The 16078-nt window shown below is 38.4% G+C and overlaps 1 protein-coding gene across 1 annotated transcript in view; it reads left to right on the top strand.

Annotated features, from left to right (window-relative positions):
* The window catches only part of LOC118626777 (selection and upkeep of intraepithelial T-cells protein 1-like), a 57239-nt gene that overhangs the window by 15068 nt on the left and 26093 nt on the right, over positions 1-16078 (top strand). Inside the window, exon 3 of the mRNA XM_036256799.1 lies at positions 4281-4396. Within this exon, the coding sequence (XP_036112692.1) occupies positions 4281-4396 (116 nt within the window). The remainder of the gene's footprint in view (positions 1-4280; positions 4397-16078) is intronic.

Below are 16078 nucleotides of genomic sequence, written 5' to 3' on the forward strand. Positions count from 1 at the left end.
AGTGAGCTCATCTAATATCTGTCCTTCTGTCCTTCTGTCCAGCATGGTTCTATTAGTGCAACATCCTCCAGGTTGTCACAAATGGCAGGATTTTTGCTTGTAGGATTGTATAAATTACTACAACCTGGGAAAGTGTCTGATGTTATTTATTAAAAGTGAATTTTTGGCCCTGGCCAGTTTGGCTCAGTGTCAGAGTGTCGGCCCGTGGACCAATGAGTCGCAGGTTCCATCCTGGCCAAGGGCACGTACGTTGGTTGAGGTTTGTCCCCGGCCCTGGTCAGGGTCGTGTGAGAGGCAACCTGTCGATGTGTCCCTCTCACACCAGTGTTTCTCTCTCTCTCTGTCTCCCTCCCACTCTATCTGAAGATAAATGGAAAAATATCCTCAGGTGAGGATTTTTTTAAAAAGCGAACATCTGTATACCGTGTGAGCCAGGATTCCACGTCAGGTATCGAACAGAGATTAGTGTAGTGCTTTTGGCCAGAAGACATGTACAGAAGTAGTCACAGCAGTTTTATCTGTGTCTGTAAGTAAATATATATCATGTGCCTGATGTCTCAAACAGTTTCATTCCACGAGGCAGGAGGAACTGGGTTTAGCCAGAATCTTAACATTTTTACTCTAGAGATAAGGGAGCAGAAACTGGGTGTGGCCTCTGCTTCTCCCACAAAACAAGCGACTGCCCTCTCTCCCCGCCCATCACAGGAAAGGCTTCCTCCAGGCTCCTGCCCTGCCTCCAGCCATCCTTCCGAAGGCTCACTGTGAAAACCGGCAGGTGAGTGCCTCTGAATGTGCATCTCCTGGGGACCTACCGCCCTGCCAGCCCGCCCGGGCCTTTATGTCCTCGTTAGAACCTTGGCTCAAGTCTCATAGGAGTTTCAGTGGTGATGGCGTCTTCTCTTCTTCCTACACTCTTCCCAGGGAAGTCAGTGCTGTGACTTTTCTATTCTTGGTATTTGCAGGCTACCTTTCCCCCTGCAAACTCAGCAGGATTCAAGAAACGTTAAGATTTTTTGTTAGTTACCCAGCTTTTCTTTGTGGCAGGCTTGGAGCAACTCTCCAACTTTACGGATCCCAAGCAGAAGCCTGGGCGTTAGCACCGTATTTGGATGAGAGAAAATTGTAAATTCTGATGAGGCTTTATTCATCGTTCTTTTACTTTTATGGTCATGCCTGTGTGACCAAGCTAAGAAATAACTGACGCCCATATACACCCTCATGCGTTGCTTAGAGCAGAGTTCTGCCATCCACCCCCTGCAGCTCGGACTCGGACAGAGAAGCAAGGGCTCGCCTCACCTGCACAGCAGATGGAGATAACAGCACACCCAGCCACTTCTCTGCAAGGTGAAACTTGTTCCTGTGTCAGTGCACTCCCATGCTCAGAACTGGAGCATGACGACAGTCACTGAACAGCGAGCTAAAAGCATCTGTGATGCCCTCGGTGCCTTTCCCAGTACTCCCAACTGAGAAAGCTCCATCCCGCTGCCTCTCAAGTGCTGCCTGTCACAAGCCCTGAGAAAATCTAAGAGTATGTCAGAAATACCCGTCAGCTATGAAGACAGTTTCCAACCTGGTTGCACAATTCAATCGTTTTTAGAATATACCAATGACATCTGAAAAAAACAACTTAATAGAAATGGAATAGAATGGTGGTTAGCAGGGACTGAGGGTTTGGAGAATTGGGGAGATATTATTTAAGGGTACAAACTTGCAATGGTAGATAAATACGTTCTGAAGATCTAATGCACAACATAGCTATTTATTGTCAACAAAATTGTGATATAAATTTCAAAGTTTCTAAGAGACCGTATCTTAATTATTTTCACCACAAGAAAGAAATGACAGTTGTGAGAGAGATAAAGCTAATGCTACAGTGGTAGTCATATTGCAATATAGAAATGTATCAAATAAACATAGGTCTTAAACTTATACATTGTTATATGTTAATTATAATCTCAAATTTTATAAAAGAACATCACTATAATGAGGAATGCAGGGTTAAAATGAAAAAAAAAAAGATGAGAACAATAAAGTTTGTAAATGAGTTAATACTTTAAAAAAACATGTATTCAGAAATGGACTACTATTCACCCATGAAAAGAAATGAAGTACTAATACGTACTACAATGTGGATGAAGCTGCTTTAAGTTTTCATTCTACTTGTCCCTGATTATTGGTTTACATATGTATATGAGAAGTATATATATATATATATATATTATCTCACATACATCCTTATGTGCTTTATAGTCCATATGTTTGTATATGTATAAACATAGTCATATGTGTATGTATAGACATGTATACATATATATATCATCACTTACACACACATATATATAGTACATATATACACCATTAGGATATGTATGCATATGCATAAAATATATATGGATATATATTTATATTTATGCAAGCATATATACAAAAATATGTACAATTCTTTATAAATATATACATATGTTCACTCATGTATATGCTTATATATGTAGCTACATATTCTAATACTCATGTATGTATATTATCTACATTACATGAGGATTAGGTATATATATGTGTGTGTATACATATACTAAGTAGGTATTACATATATTTCTTACAATTCTCTGTACAGCTCATCCACCTCACTCCCGATCACATCTCCATTGCAGCTGCAGTAAACGACATAAAGTTTCTGAATTTAACATTTTCTCTCAAATGCCTTCAAGCTGTCGCTCCCTCAGCCTGGAAAACCTATTCAGCACCTCTCTCCTCTTCTTCAATAGGCTTACTGTGGCTGTTATCTCAAGACTCCTCTTAGCCATCATCACCTCCTTGAAGGGCGATCTGAATTTAGTGTATTTTTATGTTTCTCCAGTTTCTTTCCTTTCTGAGTACAGTACAGCATTCAAAACAAATTCTTTATCATGGCCCTTTCATTCATCACAGATTACACAAAATACAAAAATCAGATTGTGTGTTGCTTCCTTTCAGAGTGAGGCAAGTCCTGTTAGTACTTGTGGCGTTGGTATAGCGACGCCAGGTGCGATCGCTGCAGCTGAACAAAGACTTCTACCCACGGACTGGAACAGCCAGTCTTCTCGGAATTTCCCCTGGAAAGGACCCGAGGACCAGGCGGCAGAGGAGGTGCCCGGAGGCGGAGGGCAGCAGTGAGAGAGAGCTGTGTTAAGTAGTCTGCTGGCTCTGGCATTGTCACTCTCTAGGGACAACAGAGAGCTGCTCCGGATCACCGGTAAGTGTTAGACTTAGGATCCCTGCTCTCTTCATAGATGGTCATCACTTCTTCCATCCCTTCCTCTTCCTTGTGCCTTCTGGGAGGACTCCGTCCCTACATGTTAAGGGACTTGATGGATATATTTACAGACTAGTGCGATGGTGTGAACAGAGGTCTCAGTCACCTCTAGGGAAAATCTTCTCATTTTTTTTTTTGTGGGTCATTTGAAACTCACTCTGCAGTATTGTGTCACAGCAAATGTTGGGCTTGATTTATGGAGTCTGCTTTGATCAGGCATAAAGAAAATATTATTCTCATGCATGTTATTCACCAGTACCTAGTAATGCAACCAGTCTCCCTCTCTCTCAAAAATCCATTCAAAAATTTAAAAAATGCTTTGCCTGATTTAGCACATAAAAGCACAGGATGCCAAGTACCGCATGGGAAAGATGTGTACCAGAAAATCATTCACTGTGTGGACAACAAAGAGAGGCTCTATGGAAAGTAACCTCACACAAGCTCATCTGATCATAAATTCCTAACTGCACAGGTCATGGTGGGTGGTCGCACCCCAGGTATATAACTTTTTGGTAAAAGGTTTATCTCGCCATAAGGAAGCTCTGTCCACTGTTTCTGTGTATCCAGGTTAACACACCTTTGAAATCAGCTGCAAACATCAGGGGAGCTCACAATCTCGTTAGCTACCCTGTGATCCAGTCCCCACCTTGCTTCTGCCCACCGTCATGCAACCTTTCTTCCTTACATCCCCTCCTTAATTTCAAATGCGTAAAAGAAGCTGCAAAACTGTTATTCTCCAGAGCATTCTCTCAGACATATGTCATCAGTTTAACTCATAAACTCATAAAAATTCTCTACAGATTTGGACATTCTTATATCCATAACCGTTTCTTTGATATTCAAATAACTGGAACTCTTACAACAATTTCTGGAAAAACTATTGAACAGTTCATTACTGCAGGGAAAAAAAGATGTTAAAAATAGGTGATTTCTAGAAATTCTTACTCCTGTGTTTGCTGTTTCTAATCCTCCTCACTTGTTATGACAGGTGTGATGGAAACAAAAGGACGGTCTCTGAGCAGGTACTTGGGGATCATGCTCCTCCTCCAGATGACAGCACCCAGTTCAGGTACGGCCCTCTCTGTATGAGCAACGCAGCATCAGGTATGCAGACGGAGCAAGGCCCAGACAAAAGCAAGGGTCCAGCTCTTTTGACCATTGTTCCTCAGGTTTAGCACATAGTCATGGAATGAGGATGTGTCGATAGGATCCAGCTTATGTTTGGGAAAAATTAGGTCTTATTATGTACCTGGATTTGTGTTAAATTCCTGGGAGAAGAAGCAAGTAAAGAAGACCTAGTTCTTGTCCTTGAGAACCCAACATTCATATTGAAGAGACTCAGTTTACACCTCACTTACACGGTGAGGAGGTGGTCCAGGACACGGATCCACGCTGGGACCCCTGTGAGCGATCAGTACAGTGGGCATCCGACGAGGAAGGATGGAATAGGCTGGTGATAAAATTTGCTTTTGTAAGGGGATCTATGCAAAGCAGGAATGAATATAGCTTAGTTAGAGATGAATAGAAGAAAAGCCTGAGACAACAAATGGCATAAAACTTAAATTTTCTAGTAAAGTTACTTGTTAAACGGCAGCAGTCTTACTGATGCACATTTTTTCTGGTATCCGTCTTTGATGAAAGTAATGCTTCCACAAACACATGTGTTTTGCACATGTGTTTTGATAAAACCTGTGAGAACATACGTAGGAAATGTCCCTATGAGTAGAACTGCTGGCCAAGGTTATGTGCTATTTCATTATCATATTGCAAATGTTCTTCTGAAATAGTTACCAACCTACGTTTCCGCCACAGCACCTGTGTTTGCCGGTGGTGTCCCCATTTCAGACGTTACGGGTATTCCAGGTTTCAGAGCTCTTTGTCTTTCCAAAGTCACCGATGAAAAATGAATCTCAGTGCTTGTATTTTACCACTTGACTAGAGTGAAATTGAGTATCTTTGTAAAAAATTGTATTTCTTTTTCTCTGAATACCTGCATGTCTCCTTTGCATTGTTGATCTTCAGTATTGTGGGTTTTCAAGAACTCTTCAAGTTTAAAAATCAATGTTTGATCTGTTATAACTGTTCCACATATATCTGACCAGCTTATAATTCAGTTTATTGACTTGCTAATGAATTCATTGTCGATAAATTAAATGACTTGTTAATGAATCCATATCCATATATTTTGGAAACGCAGATGGTTATTTTTGTCTTGTCTTTTACTTCTAGTGTGTGGATTTAAAATCCAATGCGTGCACACACACACACACCACATACACACACACACACACACCCTGCCACACACACGTTCTTCTTTTTCTCTTCGTCAACTTTTTAAAATTTTACTAGACTTTATTTTCTAGAGCAGTTTTAGATTTTAGAACAATTGTTCAGAAAGTACATAGTTCTCATATAACCCCATTCTGTCTTCCTTAAACCTCCCAATTTCCCCTATAATTAACATTTTACGTGGATATAGTACATTTATTACAATGAATGGACTAATATTAATATATTATTATTAATAAAGTCCAGGTTTACTTAAGGTTCACTCTTTGTGTTGTACAATTCTCTGTTTTTTAACCAATTGTTACATAAATGAGCCCCAGAGGCCCCTGTATATTGGCCCCATGTTGCTTCTGTCTTTAAAGCAGGCTGGGGCCCATTAGCTACACATCCAATTGTTGTAAATGTACCTCACACAGACATATTTTAGCTATTTAATGACTGCCTGCTTTGCATACCTTATGAAACTGCACCCAACATTTGCTGGTCATTGACAGACTGAACCCCGTACTGTAAACACCCCAACCCACTGCTCCCTTCGGCGCTCTCAAACCTGCCGGTGCTATGGAATGGCTGTACTCCCCTCTCCAACCCGTGTCTCCCCGGGAGTTCCCTGGCCCTTGGCCCTCTGTGTGCCTCTGAGGGTCTCATGCCTGGAGGACGGCCACCTATGCATCCCTGTCAAGTGCTGCTCAAATAAAAGCTTATTGTGTGCTACTGCCACCTGGTGGTCTTATATTTTTCCTCTATCAGCCCTGAAATCCTCAAATTTACTGTATAAATGCATGAGGTTGCATATCCACCACTATAGTATCATACAGAATTATTTTAACACTTTAAAAGTGCGTTGTGCTCCACCTACTCATTTCCTTATCTCTCTGAAACCCTGGCAAACATTTTTGTCCTACTGTCTGCTTATTTTTGCATTTTTCAAAATGCCATATAGTTGGAATCATATAGTGTCTTTTCAGACTGGCCTCTTTTACTTAACAATATGCATTTAAGTTTCTTCCATGTCTTTTATTTTTTCCTTTACAATTTTTTAAAACATTATTTTCCAGTTACAGTTGACATCCAATATTGTAGTACTTTCAGGTGTACAACATAGTGATTAGACATTTATATACCTTTTGAAGTAATCATCCCAATAAGTCTAGTACCCATCCAACACCATACATAATTATCACAATATTCTTGACTATATTTCCTTAACACTCTCATGACTATTTTTATAACTGACAATTTGTAGTTAGTACTTTTCATCTTTTTCACCCAATCCCCTACCCTGCATTTTTTCAAATTAGTGTTTTGGATTTCTTCAGCTAAAGACCCAAAAGTGGAATTTCTGGGTTATATGATATTTCCATTTTTAACTTTTTAAGGAAACTTCATACTATTTGCAGTAGTGCCTGCACTAAATTACAATCCCACCAACAGTGCCCAAGAGTTCCCGTTTCTCCATTCTCAATAATATTTTTATTTATTAATTAATAATAAGCATTCTGACAGGTATAAAGCGATATCTCATTTTGATTTTGATTTGCATTTCCCTGATGATTGGTGTTTTTGAGCACCTTTTCATATGTCTATTGGCCATCTGTATGCCCTCTTTTGAGAAATATCTGCTCATTTTAATTGGATTATTTGGTGGGGGGTTTTGTGTGTTTTTGGTTTTGTTTTTTTGTTTTTTTTAGTTATGCTGTACGAATTCTATATATTTTTTTGACTATCAACCCCTTATTGGAAGTATTAGCAGATATTATCTCCCATTCAGTATGTTGTCTTTTTGTTTTGTTCATGATTTCTTTTGCTGTGCACTTTTTAGTTTGAGCTAGTGCCATTTGTTTATTTTTTTCTTTAGTTTTCCTTGCCAAAAAGCCTGAGTAAACATTGCTAAGAGACATGTCAGAGAGTTACTGCTTATACATTTCTTCTAGGATTAAGGTTTCAGGTCTTACATTAAAGTGTTTAATCCATTTTGAATTGATTTTTGTATATGGTGTAAGAAAGTGTTCCAATTCCATTTCTTTGCTTGTACCTGACCAGTTTTCCCAGTACCATTTCTTGAAGAATCTGTCTTTATCACATTGCATATTCTTGTCTGCTTGTCATAGAAAGACCATATAAACGTGGGTTTATTTTTTCTGGGTTCTATTCTGTCCCATTAATCTATGTGTCAATTCCAGTACCACACTGTTTGGATTACTGTGTAGCCTTGTAGTACGTTTGATATCAGGTAGTGTGATACCTCCCAATTCTGTTTTTTTCCTCTCAAGTTTGCTTGGTCTATTCAGGGTCTTTTGTGGTTTCATGTAAACTTTTTAATTATTTGTTCTAGTTTTATAGAAAATGCCATTGGTATTTTGATACAGACAACATTCAATCTGTAGATTGCATTAGGTAGAATGGTCATTTAAACAATGTTAATTATTCCTATTCATGAACACAGTACAGCCTTCCATTTACATATCCTTGTAAATTTCTTTCTTCAAGCTAATCCTTGAAAAAATGATTTCTTTGCCCTGGCCAGTTTGGCTCAGCAGTTGGAGCATCGGCCTGCAGACCAGAGAGTTCCGGGTTTGGTTCCCACTAGGGGCATGTAACAAAAAACAAAAAAAGGATTTCTTTTATAAGGATTGAGAAAGGCCAATTACATTATTTTTTATTAAGAATGCCGAGTTGGGGGGGAGGAAAAATGGCGGCAGAGTGAACGGAGCTACACAGACCGTCTCCCAGAACCAAACTGGAATTACAACTATAACACAGACAAATTGACGGGAAAAAGCAACAGAAAAGCAGCTTGCGAGGACCATACAACGAGGGACACTGACTCCATCCCGGTAGGCTTGCGAAGGCGCGAGACGGGGCTGGGAGCCCACGGTCGGCAGCTCGGCAGCGGCCTTAGCTGGTAGCAGCGCCCTCGGGTCACACTCCCAGGCGGCTCCACAGCGCAGCCGGGACAGAGGCTAAAACAGCCACAGCCACTCACCTTGGGCTCCGGCAGAGGGAGGGCAGATTGGATTGGAACTGCGTGGGGACACTCGGGATTTGTAGGGCACCCAGAGCAGTTGCGGAGGTGGCCACATTGCTCCTTCCCAGGGCTCTGAGGAGAGGCAGCAGCCCCTGGCTCAGAGATCCAACCCCACCCTGTGGGCCATTGAAGTGCTAATTGAGGCTCATTAACAACCAGTATCTGCCCCACCTTCATGAAAGCCCCTTGTGCTGAGCACCTGAGGGAGTTTTTCAATCAACTGACAACCCAAAACTCTTCAAGTAACCTGGACTGCTAGCCTCAGGCAAAAAGCTTGAGGATAACAGTACGTTTCCTGGGCTGGCAACTTTAACCAGGAAAGTAAGACTTGACAGTGGTGTTCAACGTGGGTCCTCCCTCCCTCATCTAAACATAGGAGAGGGAGCCACAAACAGCAGAACACCAACACCCACAGGGAAAACTTGACAGGCTCCAAAGCCCACAGTGATAGCCAAAATGGTGAAACACAGAAACAGAAGCCAAATGAAAGAGCAAGAGACCTCTACTGAAGATGAGACCAATGTGGAGCAATTAGGCATGTTAACAGAGCTAGAATTCAAAGCCATGATCTTGAGGAAGCTGAACAGCATGAGTAAGGACATAGAGACACTGAAAATAAGCCAATTGGAAATTAAAAACCAGCAAGAAGAGATAAAAAATGACATATCAGAAATGAAAAACACATTGGAAGGTTTAAAAAGCAGAGTAGAGGAAGCTGAGGACTGGATCAGTGAATGAGAAGACAGGGTAGAAAAAAATCAACCAATGAGAAAACCAACAAGAAAAAACTATTAAAAAACAGGAAGACAGCTTACGAGAACTGTGGGACAACTGGAAACGTAATAATATTCGCATCATAGGAGTCCCCAAAGAAGAAGAAAATGAGCAAGGGACAGAGAATATATTAAAAAAAATAGTGAGACAAAACTTCCCTAATTTGGTGAAGGAAGAAGGCATTCAAGTTCAAAAAGCACAGAGAGTCCCAAGTAAGAAGAACCCAAACAGGCCCACACCAAGACACATAGTAATTAAAATGCCACAAATTAAAGACAAAGAGAGAATCCTAAAAGCAGCAAGAGATAAGCAACAGATTACCTACAAAGGAACCCCCATAATGCTCTCAGCTGACTTCTCACAAGAAACACTACGGGCCAGAAGGGAATGGCATGAAGTAATCAAGGTCATGAAAAACAAGGATCTGAATCCAAGACTACTCTACCCAGCTAGGCTATCATTCAAAATAGAAGGTCAAATAAAGAGCTTCCCAGACACAAAAAAAGGCTAAGGGAATACATTAGCACCAAGCCAGCACTGCAAGAAATGTTAAAAGGACTTCTGTAATTAGCAGTAGAAATGGGAAGAAAAATGGAACCACACTAAACAAAAATGGCAATAAATAAGTACATATCAATAATCACCTTAAATGTAAATGGATTGAATGCTCCCATAAAAAGACACAGAGTAGCTGATTGGATAAGAAAGCATGACTCATCTATCTGTTGTTTCCAAGAGACCCACCTCACAACAAAAGAATCACATAGGTTGAAAGTGAAGGGATGGAAAAAAATTTTCCAAGCAAATGGAAAGGAAAAAAAAGCTAGGGTAGCAATTCTCATATCTGATAAAATAGATTTCAAAATGAAGACCATAACTAGAGACAAAGAAGGCCACTACATAATACTGAAAGGATCTATCCAACAGGAAGATATAACCTTGATAAACATATATGCACCCAATATAGGAGCACCAAAATATATTAAAAATCTTCTGGAGGACTTCCAAGGAGAAATCGACAATAATACAATCATAGCAGGGGACTTCAACACCTCGTTGACAGCACTGGATAGATCCTCTAGGCAAAAATTAGCAAGGAAACAGAGACTCTAAATGAAGCACTAGACCAAATGGATTTAATAGATATCTACAGAGAATTACACCCCAAAACTACAGAATACACATTCTTCTCAAGTGCACATGGGACATTCTCAAAGATAGACCACATGATAGGACACAAACTAAATCTCTACAAGTTCAAGAAGATTGAAATCATATCAAGCATCTTCTCAGATCACAATGGCATGAAACTAGAAATCAATTGCAACAAGAACATGCAAAGACATTTCAACACATGGAGGCTAAATAGCATGTTATTAAACAATGAATGGGTCACCGAGGAGATCAAGGAAGAAATTAAAAACTTCCTGGAAACCAATGAACACAAAACAACACAAAATCTATGGGATGCGGCGAAAGCAGTTCTGAGAGGAAAGTTCATAGCACTACAGGCCTACCTCAAAAAACAAGAAAAATTTCTAATTGACTGTCTAACCTCACAACTTAAAGAATTAGAAAGCAAACAAAAAGAAAACCCCAGAGCAAGTAGAAGGAAGGAAATAGTAAAGATCAGAGCAGAAATAAATGACATAGAGACCAAAAAAACAATTCAAAGGATCAATGAAACAAAGAGCTGGTTTTTTGAAAAGATAAACAAGATTGATGGACCCTTAGCTAGGCTCACCAAGAAACAAAGAGAGAGAACCCAAATTCACAAAATCAGAAATGAAAGAGAAGTAACAACCAACACCACAGAAATACAAAAGATCGTTAACAACTACTATGAACAACTGGCAACAAATTCGACAATTTAAGCGAAATGGACAAATTTCTAGAAACACACAGACTCCAAAACTGGACCCGGAAGAGATAGAAAACTTGAACAGACCAATAACAACTAAGGAAATTGAAGAGGTAATCAAGACTCTCCCAGCAAACAAAAGCCCAGCCCCAGATGGTTTCACGGGGGAGTTTTACCGAACATTCAAAAAAGAACTAACACCCATTCTCCTCAAACTATTTCAAAAAATTCAAGAAGAAGGAAGACTTCCAAACACATTCTATGAGGCCAGCATAATTCTAATTCCAAAACCAGAAAAAGACACTACGAAGAAAGAAAACTACAGGCCAATATCCCTGATGAACATAGACGCCAAAATCCTGAACAAAATATTAGCAAATCGGATCCAGAAATACATCAAAAAAATTATTCACCATGACCAAGTGGGATTCATTCCAGGGATGCAAGGCTGGTACAATATTCGCAAATCAATAAATGTGATACACCACATAAACAAAATGAAGAATAAAAACCACATGATCGTATCAATAGATGCTGAAAAAGCATTTGACAAAATCCAGCCCCCATTTCTGATAAAAACGCTCAGCAATGTGGGATAGAGGGATCATATCTCAACATAATAAAGGCCATATATGAAAGACCTACAGCCAACATCATACTCAATGGACAGAAACTAAAAACATTTCCATTAAGAACAGGAACAAGGTAGGGATGTCCACTTTTGCCACTCTTATTTAACATTGTACTGGAAGTCTTAGCCACAGCAATCAGACATGAAGAAAAAAATAAAAAGGATCCAAATTGGAAAGGAGGAAGTGAAACTGTCATTATTTGCAGATGACATGATATTATACATAGAAAACCCTAAAGACTCCATCAAAAATCTACTAGACTTAATAAACGAATTTGGCAAATAGCAGGATACAAAATCGACGGCATTCTTGTACACCAATGATGAACTCACAGAAAGAGAAACTGAAAAAACAATCCCATTTACCATCGCGCCAAAAAAATTAAGATACTTAGGAATAAACTTAACCAAAGAAGTAAAGGACCTATTTGCAGAAAACTACAGGTCATTGAAAAAAGAAATAGAGGAAGATATAAAAAAAAGTGGAAGCACATACCCTGTTCATGGATTGGAAGAATTAACATCATTAAAATGTCCATACTACCCAAAGCAATCTATAGATTCAATGCAATCCCCATCAAAATACCAACGACATATTTCATAGAACTAGAACAAATACTTCAAAAGTTCATATGGAACCAAAAAAGACCCCGAATAGCCACAGCAATCTTGAAAAAGAAGAACAAAGTAGGTGGGATCACAATACCAGATATCAGGTTATACTACAAAGCGACTGTAACCAAAACAGCTTGGTACTGGCACAAGAACAGGCATATAGACCAGTGGAAGAGAACTGAAAACCCAGAAATGGACCCAAAGCAATACGCTCAATTAATATTTGACAAAGGTGGCAAGAGCATACAGTGGAGTAAAAGACAGCCTCTTTAATAAATGGTGTTGGGAAAATTGGACAGCTACATGCAAAAAAATGAAACTAGACCATCAACTTACACCATACACAAGAATAAACTCAAAATGGATAAAAGACTTAAATGTGACCCGTGAATCCATAAAAATCCTAGAAGAAAATGTAGGCATCAAAATTTTGGACATCATACGGAGCAGAATTTTCACTGATACATCACCTAAGGCAACAGAAACAAAGGAAAAAATGAACACATGGGACTACATCAAACTAAAAAGCTTCTGCACAGCAAAAGAAACAATCATCAAAATGGAAAGGCAACCCACTGTATGGGAGAACATCATTGCCAACGATGTATCAGATAAGGGGTTAATTTCCAATATATAGAGAGTGCTCATACAACTCAACAAAAGGAAGACAAAGTACCCAATTAAAAAATGGGCAGAGGAGCTGAATAGACACCTCTCCAAACAGGACATACAAATGGCCAAGAGACATATGAAGAAATGCTCAACATCACTAATCATCAGAGAGATGCAAATTAAAACAACAATGAGGTATCACCTCACACCTGTCAGAATGGCCGCCATCATCAAATCATCAAACAACAAGTGTTGGCGAGGCTGTGGAGAAAAGGGGACTCTAATACACTGCTGGTGGGAATGCAGACTGGTGCAGCCACTGTGGAAAACAATATGGTGTTACCTCAAAAAATTAAAAATTGAACTTCCATTTGACCCAGTGATCCCACTTCTAGGAATATACCCTAAGAAACCTGAAACACCAATCAGGAAGAATATATGTACCCCCATGTTCATAGCAGCACTATTTACAATAGCTAAGATCTGGAAACAGCCCAAGTGTCCATCAGTAGATGAATGGTACATATACACAATGGAGTACTATGCAGCGGTAAGAAAGAAAGATCTCTTATCATTTGAGATGACATGGAGGGACCTGGAAAGTATTATTCTAAGTGAAAGAAGCCAAGCAGAAAAAGATAAATACCACATGATCTCACTTATATACGGAATATAATGAACATAACAGTCTGAGGAATACAGTAGACCCAGAAACATGGAAGTAGGGCACAGACTGACATTCCTCAGAAGAGGGGGTGGGGGGGTGGGAAGAGATAAACCACAGAACTTATATGCATGATCAATGGACTTGGACAACTAAGCCGGGGACGGGGCGGGGGTGGGGTGGGGAGGGGGGTGCCAATGGGGTAAAAAAGGTAAAATATCTGTAACAAAAAAATAAAAAAGAATGCCTAGTTGGCCCTGGCCTGTTTGGCTCAGCAGTTGGAGCGACGGCCTGTGGGCCAGGGAGTCCTGGCTTCAGTTCCCACTAGGGCACGTACCATAAAAAAAAACCTAGTTGTTCTTTCCATTTATTAAATAATTCATCTTTCTGCACTGATACCAAATGTCATCTTTGTCATAAATTAAATTTTTGAATTTGAATTTCTAAACTTTGTCCCATTGAACTCTCTTCTCATGGGCAAATTTCAGATTTTAAAAGAAAAAAATGCATTTATAAAATACATTTTAATCTTTTAGAGATAATTCGTGGCCAGTGCTCTTTCAAAATTTAATTTTTTATAAACATTTATAGACATATATTTTCAAAATAGTTCAAGTTATTTTTATTTTGGTGATTTTATATTGATACATTGAGTTATGCTTACCATACTGTTGGTTGTAATAGAAAATGTCTCAGTATTTTCAATTATATCAGAAATTTTGTCTTTGTCATCTGCAAAATTGTTGTAAGCTTGAATATTTATTAAAATTAATATTATACAACTTTAAAATGTATCAAAGTATATATCCAACTGGATATATAGACTAGTAGAGAATAATGATAAAATGATTTAACTCACATAATTATTATATTAAAATAAGTATAAAGGTTCATGTGATGATTAGCTTGTAATCACTCTATTAGTGATTATTTTGTTTGTTACATAATACACTTAAGATACACTCAAAAGAATCAGTATTTTAGATCTGTAACTAAAGTTTAATTAAGGGAATAAAATTAACTTCATTGGCAATGCTCAGATATTTCAAATTATTTTCAAATCATCATTATATAAGCCTATAATAAAATGGGAATTAAACAATATATACATAAAATAGTATTCCTTCCTATTTACAAAATAATTTTCAGTGTTTAAATATTAATTGATTAATCACACATTGGTACTAAGACTCGAACCTCCAAGGGTGAAAAAAGCTTAAACTGATTTGGTAGTCTATACCAATCAGAAATATAACAGAAGGGATTGGGAGGGACAAGCAAGCCATCACAGCCAAAATGAAGATCCCACAACTGTCGACTATTTCTGCATCCTTCCCTCAATCAGTGGGTCAGGGGACAAAAACAAGAACCTCTGAAATGTCTGCTATTCCCACACCTTATTCTAGCCAGGGACTAAATATCAACTTTGAGAGTTTCTGTCTCTAAATTGAAGGAACAAGTGTGGTAGCCAAGGTGTATCAAAAAGGTAAAACGAAGAATGCAACATCTTTACGGGGGGACAATTGTAGGAGCAAGTGGTGGTGGTCTAAGACATCTTGCTGGTGATACCCAAGAAAAGAGTGACACTATGCGATGAACACAGAATTCATATGATAAGAGAATATAGAGAATAAGAGAAGTAATGAAATTCAACATGTAATCGGTGAGAAGTTTTCATAGTTGTAGAAAAATAAGAATTACCCAATTCAAAGAGCACTATGAAGCTTAAGCCAGAAAAAGAAAATAATTTATATGTAGATTCATTATAGTTAAAATGCGGTAAATCTTAAAAACAATCTAATAGAAAGTAAGGAGCACTGATTAGGTGGTAGCAGTTTTTTTAACAACAGTAATGGAAATTGTATTTTCATATCTCCTTAATTAGGCTGTTTTCAGAAAAACAAATCAATTCAACTACAATAAAGATTTAAATTGATCTAATCTCAGAAAGCTAGTTATGAATGATCAGTACAAATGTATTTTATCAAACTAGGAAATATTAGTAAATTGGATAGTTTTACATTTTAAAAAAAGTGTTTACAAAATTTTGTTCAAACCATAGAAAACCATTCTATGTCCATGGCCATTTAAGTTAATAAAGTGGAAAAATATCTCATCAAAGAACTCTTCTTAAAACAGGCTTAGAATTTATACTTATTGTTGATCTTTTCAAAATTTTTTATTTCCATGCTTTGTGAGGAACTCAAGGAGATAAAGAAAAATAGGAAGGATTTTAAATATAACAATGACCATTAGTCCTGACATCACAAGCTGTATGAGAATAAATTTAAAGCTATAAATAAAATATTGAA

Source organism: Molossus molossus, unplaced genomic scaffold (assembly GCF_014108415.1).
Source record: "Molossus molossus isolate mMolMol1 unplaced genomic scaffold, mMolMol1.p scaffold_m16_p_12, whole genome shotgun sequence".
Lineage (NCBI taxonomy): Eukaryota > Metazoa > Chordata > Mammalia > Chiroptera > Molossidae > Molossus > Molossus molossus.